Below are 21,164 nucleotides of genomic sequence, written 5' to 3' on the forward strand. Positions count from 1 at the left end.
ACGACGAGCGCGTAAAATTGCGGCTGTAGAGATGAAACTTTGGGCATGAAAAGAAGAGACGCGATGTTTAGTATATTGAAGTTTCCACCGCTAGTTTTCCTATATTCAGCATCAAGTATTATTTCGCGAAAAGTGTTGTTCAGAGCCTGCGGGGAGATAGTGTGAGCGAGCTATTTTTGTGATATACAAGAAAACAAGGTAGAGTCCTTCGACGCCGATATTTTAGTTTTGGCTTTACCAAATTTACTTCTGGTTTTTCAAATTTCACGTCACGTGGAACGTACTCTGCCGTTGCAAATATTTTTGATTGAAGCGCCACGATATCAAACAAATCGTCCGATATATCTCTGGCTGGACTGTTTGCCAAAAAGAGGAAACCGCGGACACATGGACCTCGACAACATCCGTGTTTTCTATCTACGATTATATATATATATATATATATATATATATATATATATATATATATATATATATATACACGTGTATGTATATGATGATATCGACAGACAGGTTCATGACAAGTGTTTTTCTCCTTTCGCTTTTACCGTTACATCCCGTTACATTTCAACTATCGGACTATTTTCCCGCTAGGTCGCGGCCTCACCGCGAACTATTTGTAATTTTCCGCTCGGTATGTTCCAGGAACTTCGGGATATTTTATACCTTGCCCTATGCTCTCCCATGCCGTACGACCTGTCACCGAGGAGAATGGCGACGCGACGAGATAAATCTCGAGCAGTCGCCGCCGTTCCTTCCGCGAGAAGGAAACCGCCGCTTTCCCCCATTTTCTTCATTTTCTGCGCTCGTCTCCCCCATTTCACCCTCGAACGGCAATCGAGTCGCGAACGAATCGACGACACGTAGAATACATAGTTACCCTCGTATCGCATACTCTCGTATGCGACGCGTTCAACAGCTAGTTACATTGACAACGCTACTTTAATTAGCGCAATGCTCTCGAATGAGAAAATAAATATGAAAGAATACTATGTTTATTTAGAAGAAAATTGAGTTAAATTATTTATAATAATGTTCTTTAATTCTATATCAGAGTCATTTATATATACTTCCGTTTTAGAGAGCTAGAGAACAGCGAAAGCTAAATTTAAGACATAAAGCTTGTTTCGAAAACATGTTAAAGAACATTCTTTTCTAATCTTTATTTTATTGTCTCGCAATCTTTTGCAATCCTCGATAATCGATGTAAACTGTATGCTAAATGCTAACTATCGCTAGGGTATTGAGAAAGGTTGGACTTTCGCAATTTATACTTTTGGATTGACAAGGTAACAGCGGTGGTGAGAGAGACAAAGGCAGAAAGAGAGAGAGAGAGAGAGAGAGAGAGAGAGAGAGAAAGGAAGGAAACGATATTAGAGGCAGACGCTCGCTTCCTCAAGCACTGGGATCATTTCGTCGCCAGAGTTGAACCGGCGGGTTTCGCGTTTCAATTTTCTACCTCGATGAAATTCGACGAAAATTAAAGTCACGTAAAACTCGAGTCGCTCTCGCCGAGTCGCTTTTGACAAAACGCGTCCACATCGGTTGCTCGCGTATTCAATTGGACGAGGCTGTGTCGGTTAAATGCACGTCGTATTTTCCTTCCCTCCATCCAGATAATCGCAATCAGCTTTGCGACTCTGCAGGGCCAACCCTAGAGGCAACCAACGCGACATTTGCGCGTTTGTTTGTCCATTACGGACTCGGCAACGATCGCCGTCCAAAGTTGGATCAGAAATTGGATCCGGTACGTTCCCTGAAAATATTCGCGATTGTCGCATTTTCAATTGTCCTTCGATTGTCGTACTTTTCTCGATAATCAAGCTTGAATGCATTGAAATTGCGCTGATTTTATAATACAGTAGTACCTATATTCTCCAGTATATATAATCATTTTGATCTTCCATTGAATTCCATAATTACCTTTAGCGTACCATTACCTTTAATCATAGGCATTGTATAATATGGGATAATTAATAATAATGATACTAATTAATAGGCTTGGTGTATCTATTTTCTGAAAATGAACTGTATAATGTATGTAATTATATAGGGAATCGTATTTGCGTAAATCAGGCCCAGGGCAATCTATTTAGTATTCGACAAGTGCACGTTTCCAATCGATTTCACGATATTATATTTAAATCTTTCGGAGAGGATTCATCAGATATTAAAATTTCAGACGGTTGGATTTATAATCGGCGTCGGATAATTATATTTTGCAGGATGAAACTTCTCGTGGGATAAATGTCACAGCGTGCGGATCGACGAATAAACGAATATGCCGGCAAAGATTTCCGGCGCACAGACGGTGGTGCGGCTACTCGTTAATTATTCAATGACATCGATGATGCGAGATTGATCCATGATGGAAATTGTTCATTTATGTCGCACACGTGCACTCCTTGGATGAAGCGATAGTAATAATAGATAATTCATCGTATCATGAAGCGATAGCTCGAGGATTTATACGTCAAGAATTTTCCATCCGCGATTTTATGTAGACAAATTTTAGAATTTTGCAATATAGAGCAAATTTCTTGACTTTTGCATTATCTATAATTACTGATTACATTTTACATTACAATAATATTACATTTCTATAAAGTTGGAACTTTCATTTTTTAAGTAAAAAAATTATTATAGTTTTTGTCCTGCGCAAAAAGTTCGAGAGTTTTCAATTTATTTTAGAAAGAATTCTGTCATTTAAAGTACTGAAAGCACCATTTGAAAAATCAGAAAGCTAATTTCGATTTTTTAGAACTCTGAGAAGATGTTAAATATTTCTATAATTCTAGATAAGTTAAAAAATAGTTTCGCACAAAATACCGTAAAAATTAAACTTGAAATTCTTGACTCAGTGGGAAGAGAGACAAAAAAATGCGAGAACTTGTTCAATTTTGGTTTTAGTGCTTTGAGTTTTAAGAATAATTGTTAAATATTACAAAGACATGTCTGTTCACTCGCTGGCACACTAATAAGAGAAGGTTTATAAAAGGATATATTTTCAAGCGTAAGCATCATGATTGAACAAGCATTATTCACATATTACGTTACAGCTGTTTATAATTCTCACAGTAATATTTGAAAAATATTTATAATGAATAAACATAAAATTAATAAACGATAACTGCGTAACATATCAATAATTATTTTATATTGTAATTATTATAAACATGTTTGTATTTTGATTGATGTATCGAGATTAAAATGCAAACGTCAAATCACCAATTTGTAAAATAATGCTTAAAATGTTAAAATGCTTTTTAGAAATAACTGCTTTCTTCAATAATAAATTACACACAGCATAACGTACATGAATATTTAAATGTGTGATGCATTTGAAAATATTTATTTGCACAAATTAAATGTCCCTACTGAATTTTGAATTGATATATCTTGAAGAATCTTATACTTGCCCAGAGAGATAGAAAGAGAGAGAGAGAAAGAGACAGAGTACGCGTGCAGATTACAGATAGAGGCACAAGCAGCTTAGCTCAGCATTTCTCGTAGAAACTGCTGTTTCGAATTTTAAGTCTATCATAATACGGCAACTTGGTTGGTGTGCATTATTCCACCTTAGGCTATAGGAGCGTCGAGCGCCAAGGAATTACGAATTTTCCTTCATCAGACCGGATATCCAATCTCGGGTGTTACTTCAAGACCGGTAACTGCGTTCAACCATCTGGATTATCACTCGTCTCACTTACAATCAAACGCAAGAAATCGGGCTATAATAGACATGTTACTTCACACCGAATTTCAGAGAAAAGTATACTCTTATCTGTTATTTATACCATCTCGACTGTTAACGTTTTATTAATAAAATAATTCCCATTTAATAAATATTAATTTCTTGCTACAAAGTTTTAAATTCGCTTTTTTATATCTTATATAAACCGTACATTAATTTCGTGACTAATTGTGATTCAAAGTTTATTTCCTATGGAGAAATCTGATAAAGAAAGAAGAACATTTTACGGTCTATACAAATTAAGATTTATATATATTCAGTGTAGTTTTTTATTAATTTTATTCTTTTTATAGACACATCCAATTTTTATCCAAGTACTTAAATTTTCATCGTGAACTTTGTTAAAAGTGATTACGTTCACTTTACTTATCAGGAGAGATTAGGCGACAGCAAGTTGTAAGACATCGAATCGATGGATGTTGGGCGGAGGTCTAATTTTCTCATTTGAAAGGCTTAATGGCATATTCCTCTTTCCTTCCACGCAGAGACTTTCCTGAAATATATAGATAACGCTGTAACATGGTGTGCGCTGGGCGGTAAATGCGCAGTCCGTATCTGCAAGTTCCTCGCAGAGACGACGAAGGTTCTAATCGGCTTCGAAACGAGCTTGTCTTCTCAGGTTCAATTAAGCAATCGACGTTGGTACGCGAGTAAATTAGCAAGAGCGATCAAAGTTATCATTTCGCGCTATTTAATTTGGCTTTTATGTATTTCTTATTTGTTTTCCCTGTGTAGAAATTATTATATTTAGATAATTCTTGCATTTAGAACTAATATAATTACTATATTTATAAGTTTTAAAGATTTTGATAATTATTGCAATGTTTAATATTAAAAGATAAATTATGTGGATATATATGTATATAGAGTTTTTACATATCGAAAACAGAGATCGGAGGAGAGAAAGGGAAGTTATAGAATAGACAAACGTGTTCGAAGAGAAATGAAGAAAGTTTGATAGCACGCGTCGTTGACTTAGATAGCAGAGTTGTCTCTTTCGAAATATACCCGAGATGTATATCTTCCGTAAAACTTCTACAACACGAGTTCGCGGTCTCTAGAAGGCAAAGTTAAAAGTGTTATCTGTAGAGCCGGTGAATAAATAAGACATCTATACCCTCAACATATGTTAGTTTTGTTACGCATTTAACCCTGTTACTTTGTATTTGCAAATTTGCAGAAAGCTCTTCTTGTTCATACCTTTGTTGACGTTTACTAAAATCTGAAAGATGATCTCTCTTTGAAGATGAGATCCGATCCTACCTCTATCCCATTTCGCTTCTCCTCCGCGTAGATAGAATTATCGAAATAGAAAAATAGACTTATCCCATCGCCGCTCATCCTCTGCGTTGGCGGCGATTGATACTACTCGACAAATGTCTCGACTCCCGACTTTGCCTTTATCCGTCTTAGCGTCGGTATAGTTCGAACGACACGAGGATATTATCCAGGCATTCACGACGAAGCAAAGAGAGCCGCTCTTCCGTGTTGCTAGGAAAAGATGATTCTGTTTATCCTGCTAGAAATACGTTTCTCTCTCCTCGAGAGAGAGAGAGAGAGAGAGAGAGAGAGAGAAAATAATATTCTCGTCTTTCTCTTCAATCCGTTCAGGACGTCAATTTTTCATACGCTCTCTCATTTCGTATTCCTCTTCTCGCGTTTCGCTTCTTCCTGTCGAAGTTTGTCGCTCCATTTCGAGACGCTTTTAATTCGACGTTACTTTGCGGTTCCTCACCTTCCTTCTCGCGGTTGCCTACGAATATTATGTTTATTAAGTTGACAATTCGCGTTGAAGATTCCCCAGAATATGATGCCGAAACGTTTTATAACGAAACCGTGCACACGTGCGTTACATTTTATCACTAAATTATATTTTAAAGTGAATCTGAATATTTTTTGAATACTTTTCTGGAATATTATATACGTCAGTAGTGCAGAGTATTCCGTAAGACATTAACTAAGAACGTATTCTTAGAGCGGTTTAAGAGACAGTTTTGTTTCAACGAAAATTCGGTTGGTCGCGTCATGCTATGTTTCGCAACTCTTGAACTCTGCACATTAAAGAAGTCTCAAATTAACTTTAGTTAAAGAGGACTTTTTAGTTTAAGTTAAAATCCACTTGACATTAACTAAAGACTTTTGCTCTCCGTTTCTGTCCTTAGGGAAGTTTAATTTGTCAAAGTTTTTGAAATTATAGCGGTAAAAAGTTGCCTTGTTATTTTATTATTTTCCAATCTAAATTTTTAAAAATATTTATCATTATTGAATGAAGTAGAAACAACGAAATCAAAACAACCCCGATTTATAAATATTAATAATGTACGTGGAGATGTATAATTGCATTTTTAATTAAGATTAACAATTAAGTAAATTTGCATAAACGATATTTCTTGATAAAAGCTAATAGAATTTTAATTATATCTTACAGATTACTTAACAGATTTTTGGGATATGAAATTTCCTCTGGAATTGTACCACATTCTAAGATTTACCTACTACTCTATGATGTAATTTATTTCTCGGTGCACTTAACTTTCCGCGATCACAGCAGGATAACGAATTTCATCGGGTTAATCGTTCTTCCGGTGCGAGAACACGCGCAGAATACACTCGGGAGAGACAATTTCGCGCTTTCGGGCTGAACAATTTTCCAGAGGGAAGAAGAGGCGGAAGGGGGGGGGGGGATCGACAAGATTTTACAGCCCGTCGTTTCGCGAAAATTCTCCGAGGACGAATTTCATTAGGATCACCGGGATTAATCCAAGCTTTTCGCTCGCCGATCGCGAGCGAGCGTACTCGCTCGTTCCGTGGGATTATATCGTCGGCCGATCGCGTTCCCTCCCCTACCTTTTCTCTCGCTGATGGAGGAGGCGCGGGTTTGGTTTGATTATGTGCGGTTGATTATACCCGCTTAGAGGACCCGTGGAGTCCTGCCGGACTAGTCAATCCCAACGCGATCTTTTGTGAGACCATGGAATTGCCAATCAAATATTCAGGCTCGCTTGTTTAACTGCCGCAATAAAGAACAGACGGCTCGAGCGGGCGCGAGCAGGTTCTTCCCTCGTCACGACCACCATATCACTAGGGCTGTTTGCACCCTCTATGCTTCTACGGGGCTTTTCAACTCGGCACTTGAACCGTAAGGTAGTGGCGCGCTGTTTTCGGGCACGAGTGTTTACACGAAACACCAACGTCGGATGTTCCATTCTTAATGCGAGAGGAGAGATATGGCTTAACCCGGCCGTATCCTGTTGATTAAAGTCGAACTTTTTACAATCCTTATACGAAGGCGAACAATTCAACAAACAACTTCCGAAAAAGCTTCTTCTTTTTGCGATTTGTCATGAATTTTTTATATAGTGTTACTCTTTTATTTTTATTTCTTTTTTATTTTGTAAAAGAGAGGAAAGATCTTATAAGATTATTAAATTCAATACATACTTTCTTGAAAAACAAGAGAACTTTTTAATTTTAGTCATCATTAATAAGTGAGTAAAATTGTTTCTTAATTATGCAGATAAAATTATTGATGCTTCCTGTGCAGTAAAATATTTGCCAATAGCAGCAAAGACGAACGAGATAAAAAACGTAATTTGCAATTAGCATTAGATCTAGAATAGAAGATTTCATTAATGAAAAGCCCTAAAAGAGACTGTAATGAGATAAAAAATATCGAGAGCGGGATTAAATTCTTTTTACAATTAGAATTTATCTTTAGATGCGGGAAAGGAAGGGAGGGTTTAGAGTCGCCTTCTCGAGTTGTCTTACGCATCGTCAGATGATCTCATTTGTTGAAAATTAATGAGCTACCTTGTTAGTATGAATTGCATCTGTATATGTGTCTTTGTACATCAAACTTTCTTGAGACAAGGCGGCATCCTCTCATTTGTGATTTGCGCTTGTACTAAGAAACGGAACCAGTCGCCTTCAACTTTCAGACAACGTTAATTTCCTGATTGTCGAGAGTCGGAAAATTAAACGTGGAAGCACAGATGAGCTCTTGTTTATCTCTCATTAGAGAATAAGACAAAGCACCGTCGTTTCTTGCCATATTTTTCCGCATTATGCAACGTCGCAGAGCCGTGCGATTCGTTCCGTCCAATGTGGTTTAATGTTAATTTAAATTTTACAAAATTACATGATTCTCTTTTCAACGCTGCATAATATTTAAGCAACACATAAAATTTAATCTGCTCCATTGATTAACAAAATATCTGTGTGAAATAACGGCATTCTAAAATAACAAAATGTTATGCGGAGGAAAAATTTGCTTTTTTTTTGACGAGTAAACATCATCCTTGTCTTTCGCGAGATCATCTAAAAAGCAATTAGCCCATTGAATGTAAACAATGAGGAGACCGAAGCAATGGCGAAAAGCAGCAGCACACTCATTATGCTCTTTAATTGCTTTTAAGATAAGAGCACACGCGATATTTAGATGACAAGTACAAACCATGGTACACTCTCTTCAAAGTGGTTCTCTCTCTCTCTCTCTCTCTCTCTCTCTCTCTCTCTCTCTCTCTCTCTCTCTCTCTCTCGCCGACTCTGTACCATTAGCATGTCTTTGTGCAACGAAGCAAGAGCCTCGCGAATCTTTGATATAAATTCTGTCATTAGTTGATTAACTAGATACCAGATTTAAATGTCTCGAGTGAATCCAGTTTATTATAATCATAATTTTCAAACACAGCGCGTTGATATAATACTGTCCGAGAACTGTTACCATTTGTCAGACTGTCTCATTTCGCAATCAGATGATATTTCATGCGGGCAATAACAGCGAGCATAATATCGAGACTGTTTTTAGACCTGTGCAATGCACAGCGATTGCAAACGTGCTTGAATTCACGCTCACTCTTCCTTGCCCCCAACATCGTTAAAATTTCATGAAACTCATACGCCATGCCATTCTCATCGCGAGCCACATTGTACGGCTCCGCAGAAGTTCTCTTACAGCAATACCGTCACGAGTATCTGGCCTGCGCGAACTACTTTTATACGTTTTCCTTTTTCCCTGCTTTAAAGTATTCACGGTATATACAATACGTTCTGAGTGTGCACGTCAGTTTTTATTACATGTATAATATATTATGAGCAACGCAGACAACAAACGTATCATCGCGCAAATAATAAGCGCGATAGCATTGCTTGTATTATTGAAAACTGTATAATTATAACACTATACATATAAACGATCATTCTATAACTGACGTAATCTGAGATTTCGTGATTAATCGAAGAGTGAAAATGAAGAGGCAACGCTATCGCCGTGTAGATTTTTACATCGCCCGTTACACTTATTTTCACGGATATCCAGGAATCAAGGAGCGAAGGAACTTGATTCACTCGAGGATCGAGTGCAATTAACGGAATCTATGAACGCGCGTCTTTGTCTGGCTTTTGCCGTTCTTTCTTACTTTCTTTTTCTGTCTCTCTCTCTCTCTCTCTCTCTCTCTCTCTCTCTCTCTCTCTCTAGCTTGGCAGAGATACTTGAACTCGGTAATCGTTACTCATCCCCTTGAGACTCGGTCGGCTCATTCTATCTTTTTCTATTTGTATGTTTCACTCTGCTATTCTTTGAGGGCTTAAAAGTTTTATTTCCTATTGCTATCTGATTTCTCTCTATAAATGCTACAAGATAATTCCAATCAAACAGTTAACTAGTCAGGATAAAGTTTCAAATAATTCCAATAATCTTTGTAAGTTGCGCCGCACATAATATTACTAAATACTAATTATTAATTTAGAAAAATTTCGAAATTAATCGATAATATAATATTTAATAGAATTTTACAGAAAAAAGTATGAGATTTTCGGAAATGTATTAGAGATTAAACGTCATTTCAAAATTACAGATTTCTTTTAATAAAAAATCAATTAGCTCTCATTTCTTTATTCGCAATTAAATTTTTAAAAATTGTACAAATATAATTTTATTTTATTACATGTGTGCTACTTGCGTTTTTCATTTTTTACTACTTGCTGGAGAGCAAGACTCTCGACGCGAATGACTCTTCGTTGTAGTGAGTTGCTTCGTCTTGTAAAGCAGTTGCCGAATCGAAACTCTGTATCCTGTTCGCACCCTCGGCACGTCTTTCAGTTGGGTTCCATGAGTTAACGAAGCACTCGGCTTGACTCTCTCGGCCGACTAGAGGACCGCCGCTACCGTTAATTCTGCGTATACAGAGGAGGCGAGATCGAGCTTGGTCGGTCTGTCTATCTGCCGAAACTGTGCTTCGGTTAGAATTAGAACGTGGCCTAGGACCGGTGGGGTGATCGTTCGTGTGGATAGTCGACAATTTTGCAAGGTCGGTTTGCATTTAATTCGATAAGTCGCCCTCGCGCAATCAGCAAATACTTGCGCCATCATCACGACGGTGCGAGCCCGCGATGAATTCCGGATTCTCGCACGAATCCTCGCAAAGACGACATCGTCGATCTCGACCGCTTTTAAGAGATCGCGCGCTCTTTAATGAGATTTCATTTACTTGTCGTCGGCACGAGAGTAGATCGAGAGCTCTTTGCGCGTCACTGCACTCTCCGTCGTTTTATGTAATTTTCGCAACGCTGCGCTGCAGAGATGAGAGATATATTCAGAGGGAAATTGACGAAACATCGGTTTTCTTAATATCCAATGTAATCCAATATAAATACTAAAGTAAAAATCTCAATTTTCTAAGCTATTAACTGGTTTATTTTTTTTTTTTTTTTTTTTTTTTTTTATGTACATACGTTTTGATACAAATTATATTACTATAAAATATATAAGAAAAATTAAAATAAATATTTACTTATTTTTCTTGTAAAATTAATATTTTAGCCATTATATACATTTGTAGGATAACTTGCGCATGTACAATATTTTCAGCTCTTGAAAATTATAAACCAATAAATGTATTTAGGAAAGCATGACGTGCGTTTACAAAATGTCGCATCCGCTAAATGACATTGAGATATATCTAAAGCTTAATCACGCAGTTGTCCAGACGGCGGAAATGCGATGTCAGCCGTATGCCATACTGTTATTTGATGATGATTTAAATCCAAAACAGCGGGTAGGGAATAACTGTGATTATAGTCTGACAGCTGAAGAGTATCATGCCCGTCGCACTGTCGCATTATTGCATCGCTTCCTCTTTCTTCCTATTACTGCAACATTTTCATCAAAAATATCGTCAACAAATGCTTATCAAAATATATTTTATGAAAGATGAGACGATCTGACATTGATTTTAATCGTTAGATTGAGCAAATGCGGAAACGCACATAAATCATAATCGTGCAATTTCAAGTTGGTTGAAGATTTAACAAACATCTTAACGAGACTCTTTTTCGTTAATCTCTCGTTAATTGGTTGAATAAATAACGAACAACAATGTTGGGCTAATTTAAAGAATAATTGAATTAGACAGAACAGTAAAAAACGAGTAAAAAAATGCAAACATTACGCGTCCCGGAGTAATTGTGTATAAATATTTTAACATTCTTTTCGCTCAGACCGCATTCAGTATGAATTAAAACAATCACCTGTAAAAATTGAAAATGTGCACACAGCATCTCTTTTCTCATATCTGCGCATAGAAAACATTCTTTTTTTTTGTTAAATGAATGAGTTGTTTACATGCCGGTTAATCAAGGTAATTTAGATTAAGAGAAACAAGAATAGTGACTAATTAAAACACTTGTTCGTATAAATATGTCATTCACTTTATTTACAATATTAAAATACTTACTACAATATTAAAATATTTTTTTGAACGATAGAATTAAATTTAAATTTTTCCAGAAATATGTAAAAGATAAGCGATCCAACTGTCTGCAATTTCGCAGAGAAATAATCAATCGTGTATCTGCTAATCGAGAGTTATTTCAATAAATATGCAACACAAATAATCATAATTAATGAATTGATTTATGAAAAAGTAATAAGTAATATGGAAAAATAAATAAATCTGTCATGATTATGTATGTTCCGCCATCGGTTCTGCATCAAATATTTTTGTTTATTATTATTACCTTTTTACCATTCTGTATGTAGATTTAAATTACGGTACATAAACGCAGATACATTAATTCGCTACCTTTTGAAACACATATCGAATTGCTATAAAATGTAATTGCTTAAAATGCATCGTGTTGAAAACGAGACCATTGCCGTTCGAGTAATCAAACCTGTTGTTCATTAAATTAACGCAATAGCTAGAATGGATAATTTATGATAGTGGAACTGTATCAATTGATATTTACTAATTAAATACAGAGTTATTATTATATTAAAGTACGCTTATCAATTCATCTATGTAAACACTTACATTTAATATTGAATTAAATTTAATCTTAATTATTGATGAATTTGTATTAAGTCAGATTTTTCAAAAGATTATAAGTTACAACATATTAGTAAATTCATAAATTAGCATTTGTGATTTTTTTATAACAAATATATATATATATATATATAAAGATATTTGCGAGATACGAGAAAAATATTTCGTAAAAATGAATTATCTATACATATAATGGATAGGTAATTGAGAATCAAATAATGTTTGTAGGTATACGAAATGACGATTAAAAAAAAAAATTAAATAACGGTAACTAAACTGCGGTAACGCAAATCAGTCTTCGTTGTCAGAAACACGATACGATCTAATAAATGTGGGATAGGACTGAACGTTTCCAGAAATTACCTGTTGTACTAGAAACTTCTTCGATCGGCAGCGTCATTTATCAAATTTAGCCCATATCTCTCGGCTCGGTCTCGAACGAGAGAGGAACAAATGGCCAGCGAAAGTTAGCGGGCAGGCAGTGGTAGACTTGTGGACTGTGGACGAAAGGTAGAACTATTTGTAATTACATTTCTTTCCACTCCATCTGTGCCGGCAACCTGAGTCCTCCCGAGTTCCGTTATATCTTCGCCGTTCCCTTTACATCGTATTTCACTTACATTTTTCCGACCACCCCCTACCTTCTTTTCGCATCGTTATAGGACACGGTCGCGTCGAAGGCAGACACTCGTCGTCCTATCGATACTTTTCTCTGGCAACATATAATATAAAGTTGCGGAATTCCGATAGTCGCGATTTTCCGCGGAAACGTCAAGACCTTTGTAACAAGAATTTTCATTTAAAAATCCAATCTGTGAGTTATTTAACAATCGGACGCGTATCTCTCTCAACAATGGTGAAGTACTTTCGTCAATGTGCAATTATCGTATGTTTGAATGGTAATATTATTTACGCGAATATCGAAGAGAGCATTTATAGAGCTGTGAGGTGTATATATATATATATATATATATATATATTTACTCGTGACGTATATATTCCTCTCGGGGATAATGGCATTTAGCTGTCGATCTTCAGCGCGGGATTTCTACGTTCCTAGCACGTAATATCAATTTCGCGACGCCGCCGGCGATTGAGGACGCTTTCGCGTCGAGCGGGATTCACGCGCGTATATACGACTTTTATGCAATCGGTTCTTGATTAAGATTAATTGGATTTTTCGGTGAATTTACGTGCGCCGGACGAGCGCGCGGCGCTGGGTGATTGCTTTGACGGGTTGTCGGAAAAAGTCGACACAGGAATAAAAAAAAAGAAAAAAACGCCATACCGGGATTGTGCCGACATTTCTATTATACTAAAACGCCGATGTGGACGGGACGTGACACAGAATGAAATACGAAGTTTTTGCATAGTGCGCTTTATTATTATTATTTTTTTTTTACATCTGCACTTCCGATGATATTCATTACGTTCCCCACCTTCACTGGCACTCGAAATCGATGCGAAAATGTCACGGTTCACGCATTGTTTTATCTGCTGTGTATTATTGTTTTATACAAGCAGTCGTGTATGATATAATACGCATCGTGATAATTGTGATATTATATCAGTGAAATCGTAATTGATGATTTTAATATTAGAAAAGTAAATAATTGGAGAGATAAAATAAAATTATCCTCCTATAATTAAGAACAATCACTTTTTTTTTTTAATTTCACTGTTTTTAGAAAACACTTTAGAAATGATATAACTTTTCCATCAACAAAATTGCATTTTTTTCTTTGTAATTTGATCTCACGCAAAATTGGATGAACTCGATGAAAGCAACGCTCTCCTCTACTCTTTCCCACCATTTTTTCCCGTGGATATTTGAGCTTACATGGTCACAGCATTGATCGACAACCGTTTTATTTGTCCCGACATATTCGACTGTGCTTTATGGGAATTTCGCGTGCTCTCTTCTTGCCACTCTATACGTTATGTAATACCCGTTCTTCGTTGCTCCTTTCGTTGCGAAAACTGCAAAGAATTTTCACCGTTTCCGCTTCCCTATCACTTCAATCTCTTTCTACGTACACCTTTCTTGATAAGCTACACAAACTTCTAGCCGCGAGATAGCAAATCCGTTCAAGTTTCGCGCCGTGATACCGAGCTGCTTTATGTCTTTTCCTCAAGTCAGTTTAAATCAAAATGAAACTGACGTATGCTTTAGATTGGTTTAATATAAGATCGTATATATTTTAAATACATAACTACTTGCATAATAAACGTACACATTATCGCGTATTATATTGTCAATATATGGCAGCGTTAAATTTTATACATTTGATTGACGTTATTTTCGCGAGATCTTATTTCGGAAAAAAGCGGATATTTCACTGCAAAAGAGAAATAAATACGAGAATGGGACTTTTCTAAAAGAGATTTAGTTTGGTTAAAAGAGAACTTTGGTAATTCCGGATACAGTTTACTAGTGCATAAAGGCAATGTAATTAGCGATTCAGCTGTACCTGATAAAACTTTAGCTCGGTAACGACATTGGCGAAAGGAAGCGGATCCGAAATAGAGCGCTTGGACGAACGGGAATCCGCTTCCGCTTTCGAGCGAGCAACAGTATTATTTCGGACAAAATGCACGATTTTAGAATAGAATTGCTAGGACTTTAGCAAAATCTATCCGTGTAAATTGCCGTCTACACACTTGCTTGCGATTCATTAGTCACGTAGTACGTGATATATGTTTCATACATGCGAGCACGTACGCGCGATTCGTGATACGTGTTGCCTAATACGGACGATGTTAAAATGAAATTAATGCGAATGATATCGTCCGAATAATTCGCGTCTTTGTGATTGACGCTAGTTGAATAAGTTAGTATATTCACGTTAAAATATCACTTTTACTTTCATAGGATTTTTAATCTACATATATTACGATAAAATATTCTTGTATGTGATCATCCGAAGGAAATGAGATAACATTACGAGGAAACTTTTAACCGTATAAAAATAGCGTGTGTGTGAAACTAACGTTTCACTTGGAAACTCATTAATTGTTGAAAGTTTGGGATTTTTATATAGTGGTTCTAGATAAATAGAATTTTTGATAAATTAAACAAATAGGTTTAACTATTAAGCCAAAAAATAGCTCAAGACAAGCTAAACTGATATGCCATGCTGTGTTTCATTTTGTCGTCGATTTTTTAAATATTTCTTATAAGATTTTAAGCACATGAAAATTCTACAATAATTATACGAAAAGTTCTTTGTATAAAATTATTAGAATATTAATTAAATCGTCCGAGATGCCGGACATGTAAGTAGTATACCGAGGTGAGATATACTCGAACCTCCGCTCATCTCTAATAAATTAATTGTGCATATGTATATACTATAAAGAGGATAAATTTGTTCTATTGTTTGTTAACAATTATGTATTTGTTTGTGCATAAAAATATTCGAATAATTGCAATATTTTATCGTAAAACATAATATTGGTATATTATATTATTGAATAAAAATATTGCACGTCATTACTTGTGTGTGTGTGTGTGTGTGTGTATATATATATATATATATATATATATATATATATATATATATATATAATATTAGTATATTCCAAGATTGCAAATGTTATATATTATATATAATTTTTATTATTATATTTTCTCCGTGTAGAGAAAAATTAATATTATTTTGTCGCGGAGCAAAGAATATAAAAAAGTATGCGCTCCGCGAAATATTCATTGTTTGTGTACGATAAATTAATTGCACATATATACAGTCGAATTAAAAAAACGCGATACTAGTAATTCTCTTTTAATGAAATATTCTAATATTTGTGGCGCGATAATCATATCGTTATATTATGTTATTAAATATAAAATGACAAAAAACTCGGCAAGCAATTGAATTGTGAACGAATCGCATGTTTAATCGCATATTATTCATTTTATTTATCGCGCATGAGAGACGTGAGTAAAATTTTATTTCTAAAGTAGAAATCGGACATTTATTTCGATTACGATAATAGTTATGGAAATGTTGAATTTAACGGAATAAATATTTAATATCGGACAATGAATGTATAAACTCGTGTGAGTTAGACGCTTCGTCCTGAATTTTCCTACAAAAATCGTGACGATTGGTATCGTTGAAAAGTGCGTCACACGTTGAACATTAACCATCGTGAGTAATTGAATTTCGGGAGTGTCGAACAAAATATATCGAGTGATTGTATCGTGATTACGTATTGAGATTAAACCTCCCGAATAGCAGTAATCGATATTTATCTGGTGTATGAATCGCGTTTAACATCTTGTCGAGTTTTCTTCTTCGATGAACATCCTAACGAATAACGTGTGAATCCCATAGGGAAATTGCGTTTTCGCTAGTCGCCGAATGGCCGCCATTATGTGTAGATGGACTTCGAGAGAGAGGCGACAGAAATATTGGGCGTTGTAACATATCACGTTAACAGATAAGTACCTCAGGATCGAGATTCAATCGCTGTGTATAGGGTAAACTCGGGTAAGTGGCCATAGTTTTTTAAAATGCAAAAAACATACTTTTATTTTTGTTATTTTTTAATAGTGTTTGGCATATTATCTTCACTGAAGCTTAAATTACGTAAGATTATCGAAATTAAAAGGAAAATATTTAATAGAAATTTTATATTATCAAAATAGTACAACATAAGCATTGGCCATCTTACCAACTTTTAAGGAAAAGATGACCATAAGTGACGGAAAGATGGCCATAATATTTATAAAAAAATAGTGGAAACAAAAATAAAAATTATAAGTCATATAACAATTTACATATCTTTATAATATGTCTAACGTCGATTACGATAGCTTAACTGTAATTTATTCGACGTTATAACAGTTTTTAGTGGCCAAATGAAAAACTTTGCAAGTAGTCAAAAATAAAAATATGATATAAGATTCACAATATTGTTATTTCGAATAATGTATGCATATAAAAACTGTAAATATCGATTATCTTTGATAAGGATTAAAAAAGCGCACTATGTAGGGATTATTAAAAAAAATTACAGCCTATGGCCATCATACCCTAGTTTACCCTATCGGGACGATTTTATATACGCAACATTAACAAAAACGAAGCCTCGGACAATTTTCGAAATTGATTGAAGCGGCGAGCTCGTGTTATATACAGACAAATTGCGTATGTCGTATTAAACGACTATGCATGTTTTAAGATATTCGAAGTTTCGTGGAGTGTTGTCTCTATTTCTCTTGTTAATCATTCGTATAAATTTTTCACATACTGTGTCTTTGTTAAATATCAAATGGCAATCGTTGAATTATTACCTACAACAATGTCAACGAATTTGGACGCGCATTTTTACATTCATTGTCGAATGGAAATGCATATGAATTACGGGAATGAATAAATAACGAATAAATATCATCGGACAAAAGTACATCGCAGATACGTATATTTTAAGTGTCGCGAGTGATAGTGAATAATGTGATAAATATCTTGAGTAGATCAGCGCGCATATCGTAGTGTTGAATAAAAATATCAGGAAATTATTATAATTACACGAGTGCCGTGATTACAAGTCGATAATCGATATTTGATCGAAAGTATGTATATTGTATACATGTACATCGTCGCGTAAAGTGAATGTCGGTAAAAGTATTGCGAGTTTTGATTTTTGCACTTTTTATAGTGATATCTAAATAAATAAATGTGCATCGATGTTGAAAAGTACCGTGGTAATTGTCGAATATTAAGTATCGCGATTTTCGTGAGTGATGATGATTGATTATCCAATTAACTGATTCAATTGTACGTGCGATGGATCATCGATCATCAATAATCAAAGAACTTTAGGAAAAGATAAATGGAGGAGAAAAAAAACAGCGGGACTAGGACTGGTGAGTCTATCATTAATTGGATATATTATGTTAACTCTTATTCCGTACTGATGGATCATTTTTGTCTGTGATTTTTCTAACAACGTCAATTTCTCGAAAACAAATAATCATAAAATAATATATTTAAGAAAATTATTTTTCAAATTTATTATTTTAGTCTTTATTTAGAATGTTCAAATAAGGTATATACATTTTTTCAGATTTTTTAAAACACTTTTACATATTAATAAACTTATCAAAAATATGCTGACCCACCTGTACAGTTAGAATGTGCCAAAAACAACAGTACGGAGTAAGAGTTAAATCTCTATGTGACGAGTTAGATTAGATTAGATATCAATCGGACGAGTTACGTCTAAGTAATAGTAAATATCATTAGTTTAGATGAATACATGATTAAAAAATATTTATTAATAACATGATAAAAATTATTTTAAAAATATACAATAAAACTAAAACGTATTTTTTACATATATTTTTCTACGATTTTTATATATTGTATTATTTACATGATAAGCACATAAATAACTGACATATATGCATTAATTGTTATATCGTAAAAAATATAAAAAATTTATTCTTATATTTTATAAAATACAGATTAAAAAATAGAAAAATTGTATTACTACGAATTAAATACTAGTGTAAATGGTGTGTATGAAGCTGGCGTTTCACTTGTCAAAATTCATTAACTGTTGACAGTTCTGACTTTATTGCGAAATAACGCGAAATTTTATTTTTAAAATCGATAGAACTATCTAAATACGATTAGCGTCTTACCTCGGTACTTATACATTTGGCGTCTTAGGCGATTCTTATTTGTTTAATAAATATTCTAATAATTTTTACGCATAGACCTCTTGCTATGCGTAATTAAAATTAATTACGGAATAACACGAAATTTTATTTTTAAAGTCGATGGAACTATCGAAACAATATGATGAGCGTTTAATTTGGCAATTTAATTTGTTTAATTAATATCCTAATAATTTTTACGTTAATAAAACTTTTTATACAACTATTGTGAAACTCTGAAGTTTAAAATCTGATAAGAAATGCTAAAAATCATTGATGGATAAATTAAGAGACAGCGTGAACTTGGCGTCTCAATTTGTCCTGAGCAATCTTTTTTTGTTTAATGATCAAAACTATTTGTTTAATCTGTCAAGAACTCTATACAATTATTAAAAAGAAAGTCAGAATTTTTCAACAATTAGTAAGTTTTCACAAAGTAAGACGCCACCTTCACACACACAAAAATAACTTACACATTTTCTTCATTACTATGTGATGACAGTTGATATTGAGTATCGTAATAAAATGTGATTTATAAATGAAAATATTATAATTACAATAAAGTGAAAAATATTAATTATTATTCAGGTTATCAAGATTATTCTAGAGAGAAAATTATTTATAAATAATAACGAATAGAGAGATTATCACTCGCAATTTTAACCCGCTAGATAGCGTTGGTTAGAGGAAAGTTTATACATCACAGCGCGGAGATACTTCCTGAAAATGACTGCAAGTAACGGATAATAAGCGCGCGCGTACAGGTAATCGCTCCATTAACGAGCGCCGCAAGGATCAAAATAATGTTCGCAAGGTACAAGACTGGTGGAGGCACCGCTACACCGTGAATCCTTTGATAATTATAATTAGAGGTGTGGTGAGCGGACACGAGCCTGTCGCCGTCGCGAGAGCAGCCTTGCGTTATTATGTTACCGCATTATACAACATCGATGCACGCGCACGCGAAGGAGGAGGAGTCGGTGGCCGAAGCAAGGACGAAGGGACAAAGTAGCTTCTCCGAGGCTTCCTTCCCTATTATCCGTGCTTGGCGGTCCGCTCACTCGGCATGCATACAAAGCAGTATTTATAGCCGTCGTATACCGGGACGGTGCCTGCCCGATCTATCTCCCGGAAGGGAGAAGTCGAGCAAATATTCATTCAGGTCTCGAAACATAATCGTTCTACCTGCCAGCAAAGTTGCCCCTAGTTGTTACGCTAGCGGAAACGATGATGACATGCAAGATGACGCGGAGATGTACGGGACTTTACGGTAGCGCGGAAAGAAAAATACCTGAGGGAAAGTATCGTGATGTTATTTTTCGTATACACAAGGATCTTTTATCTGTCAATTGAAATGTAAATTTTTAACTCTCGTAAAAGTTTATTATTAAAGAAAAAAGAATAGAAACGTAGAAAATTAAGATATTAATTAGAGGTAGGATTTTTCAATTTTTTTATATAGGGTAAACTAGGGTATGATGGGGGAGGGGGGGCCATACGAAAAAGATGGCCATAGGCTGTAATTTTTTCAATAATCGCTACATAGGGCGCTTTTTTAATCATTATCAAAGATAATCGATATTTACAGTAATTTATGTGCATACATTATTCGAAATAACGATATTGTGAATCTTATATCATATTTTTACTACCTTTTGACTACCTGCAAAGTTTTTCATTTGTCTACTAAAAACTGTTATAACGTCGAATAAATTGCAGTTAAGCTATCGTAATTGACGTTAGACATATTATAAAAATATGTAAATTGTTGTATGATCTATAATTTTTATTTTTATTTTCACTATTTTTTTATATAATAAATATTATGGCCATCTTTTCCTTAAAAGTTGGGTAAGATGGCCAATGCTTACGTTGTATTATTTTGATAATATAAAATTTCTATTAAATATTTTCCTTTTAATTTCGATAATATTACGTAATTTAAGCTTCAGTGAAGCTAATATGCCAAACACTGTTAAAAAATAACAAAAATAATAGTATGTTTTAAAAAACTATAGCCATCTTACCCGAGTTTATCCTAATTCTTTTCAATTTGTAATTATAGAAGAATTGAAAATTCTATGCCAATATTGTACTTATATATTTTTGAAGAAGAAATATTTACTTTTTGTAAAAAATACAGGAGACGAGAGAATGTTTATAATGTCACGGTGAGATCTCTCGATACACACTCCTAGCATGAATGCCATTATATGCACATAAGTAGTAAAGCTGCGCGTGTGCTCGTACGCGGCAAGTGTGCACTTTCGAAGATTTGCGTTCGCGTGCATAAGCAAAAAGGTTATTGCACTCGGCGACCGACAGTAAACGTTACAAGCAATTTATGCCGAAAGTAAAGTAATTAAAAACAAACTTCCACATGGGAGCGAAACAATATCGGCGAACAGGTAAGGCG

The 21,164-nt window shown here is 34.8% G+C and overlaps 1 protein-coding gene across 3 annotated transcripts in view; it reads right to left on the reverse strand.

The window, feature by feature from the left end:
• Positions 1-10,558: 10,558 nt before the first annotated feature.
• LOC140669582 (LHFPL tetraspan subfamily member 6 protein) overlaps positions 10,559-21,164 on the reverse strand; it is a 36,142-nt gene continuing 25,536 nt past the window's right edge. Inside the window, exons 5-6 of one of the 3 annotated variants that reach the window (XM_072899574.1) lie at positions 12,445-12,578; positions 10,559-10,903 (exon numbers count right to left, since the gene is read on the reverse strand). In XM_072899574.1, coding sequence (XP_072755675.1) covers positions 12,478-12,578 — 101 coding nt within the window. In that variant the 3' untranslated portion in view covers positions 10,559-10,903; positions 12,445-12,477. Of the gene's footprint in view, positions 10,904-12,303; positions 12,579-21,164 lie in introns of those variants that run through there. The other 2 variants (XR_012047363.1, XR_012047362.1) reach the window with 2 other exon arrangements.

The sequence above is a fragment of the Anoplolepis gracilipes genome, chromosome 9 (assembly GCF_047496725.1).
Source record: "Anoplolepis gracilipes chromosome 9, ASM4749672v1, whole genome shotgun sequence".
NCBI lineage: Eukaryota > Metazoa > Arthropoda > Insecta > Hymenoptera > Formicidae > Anoplolepis > Anoplolepis gracilipes.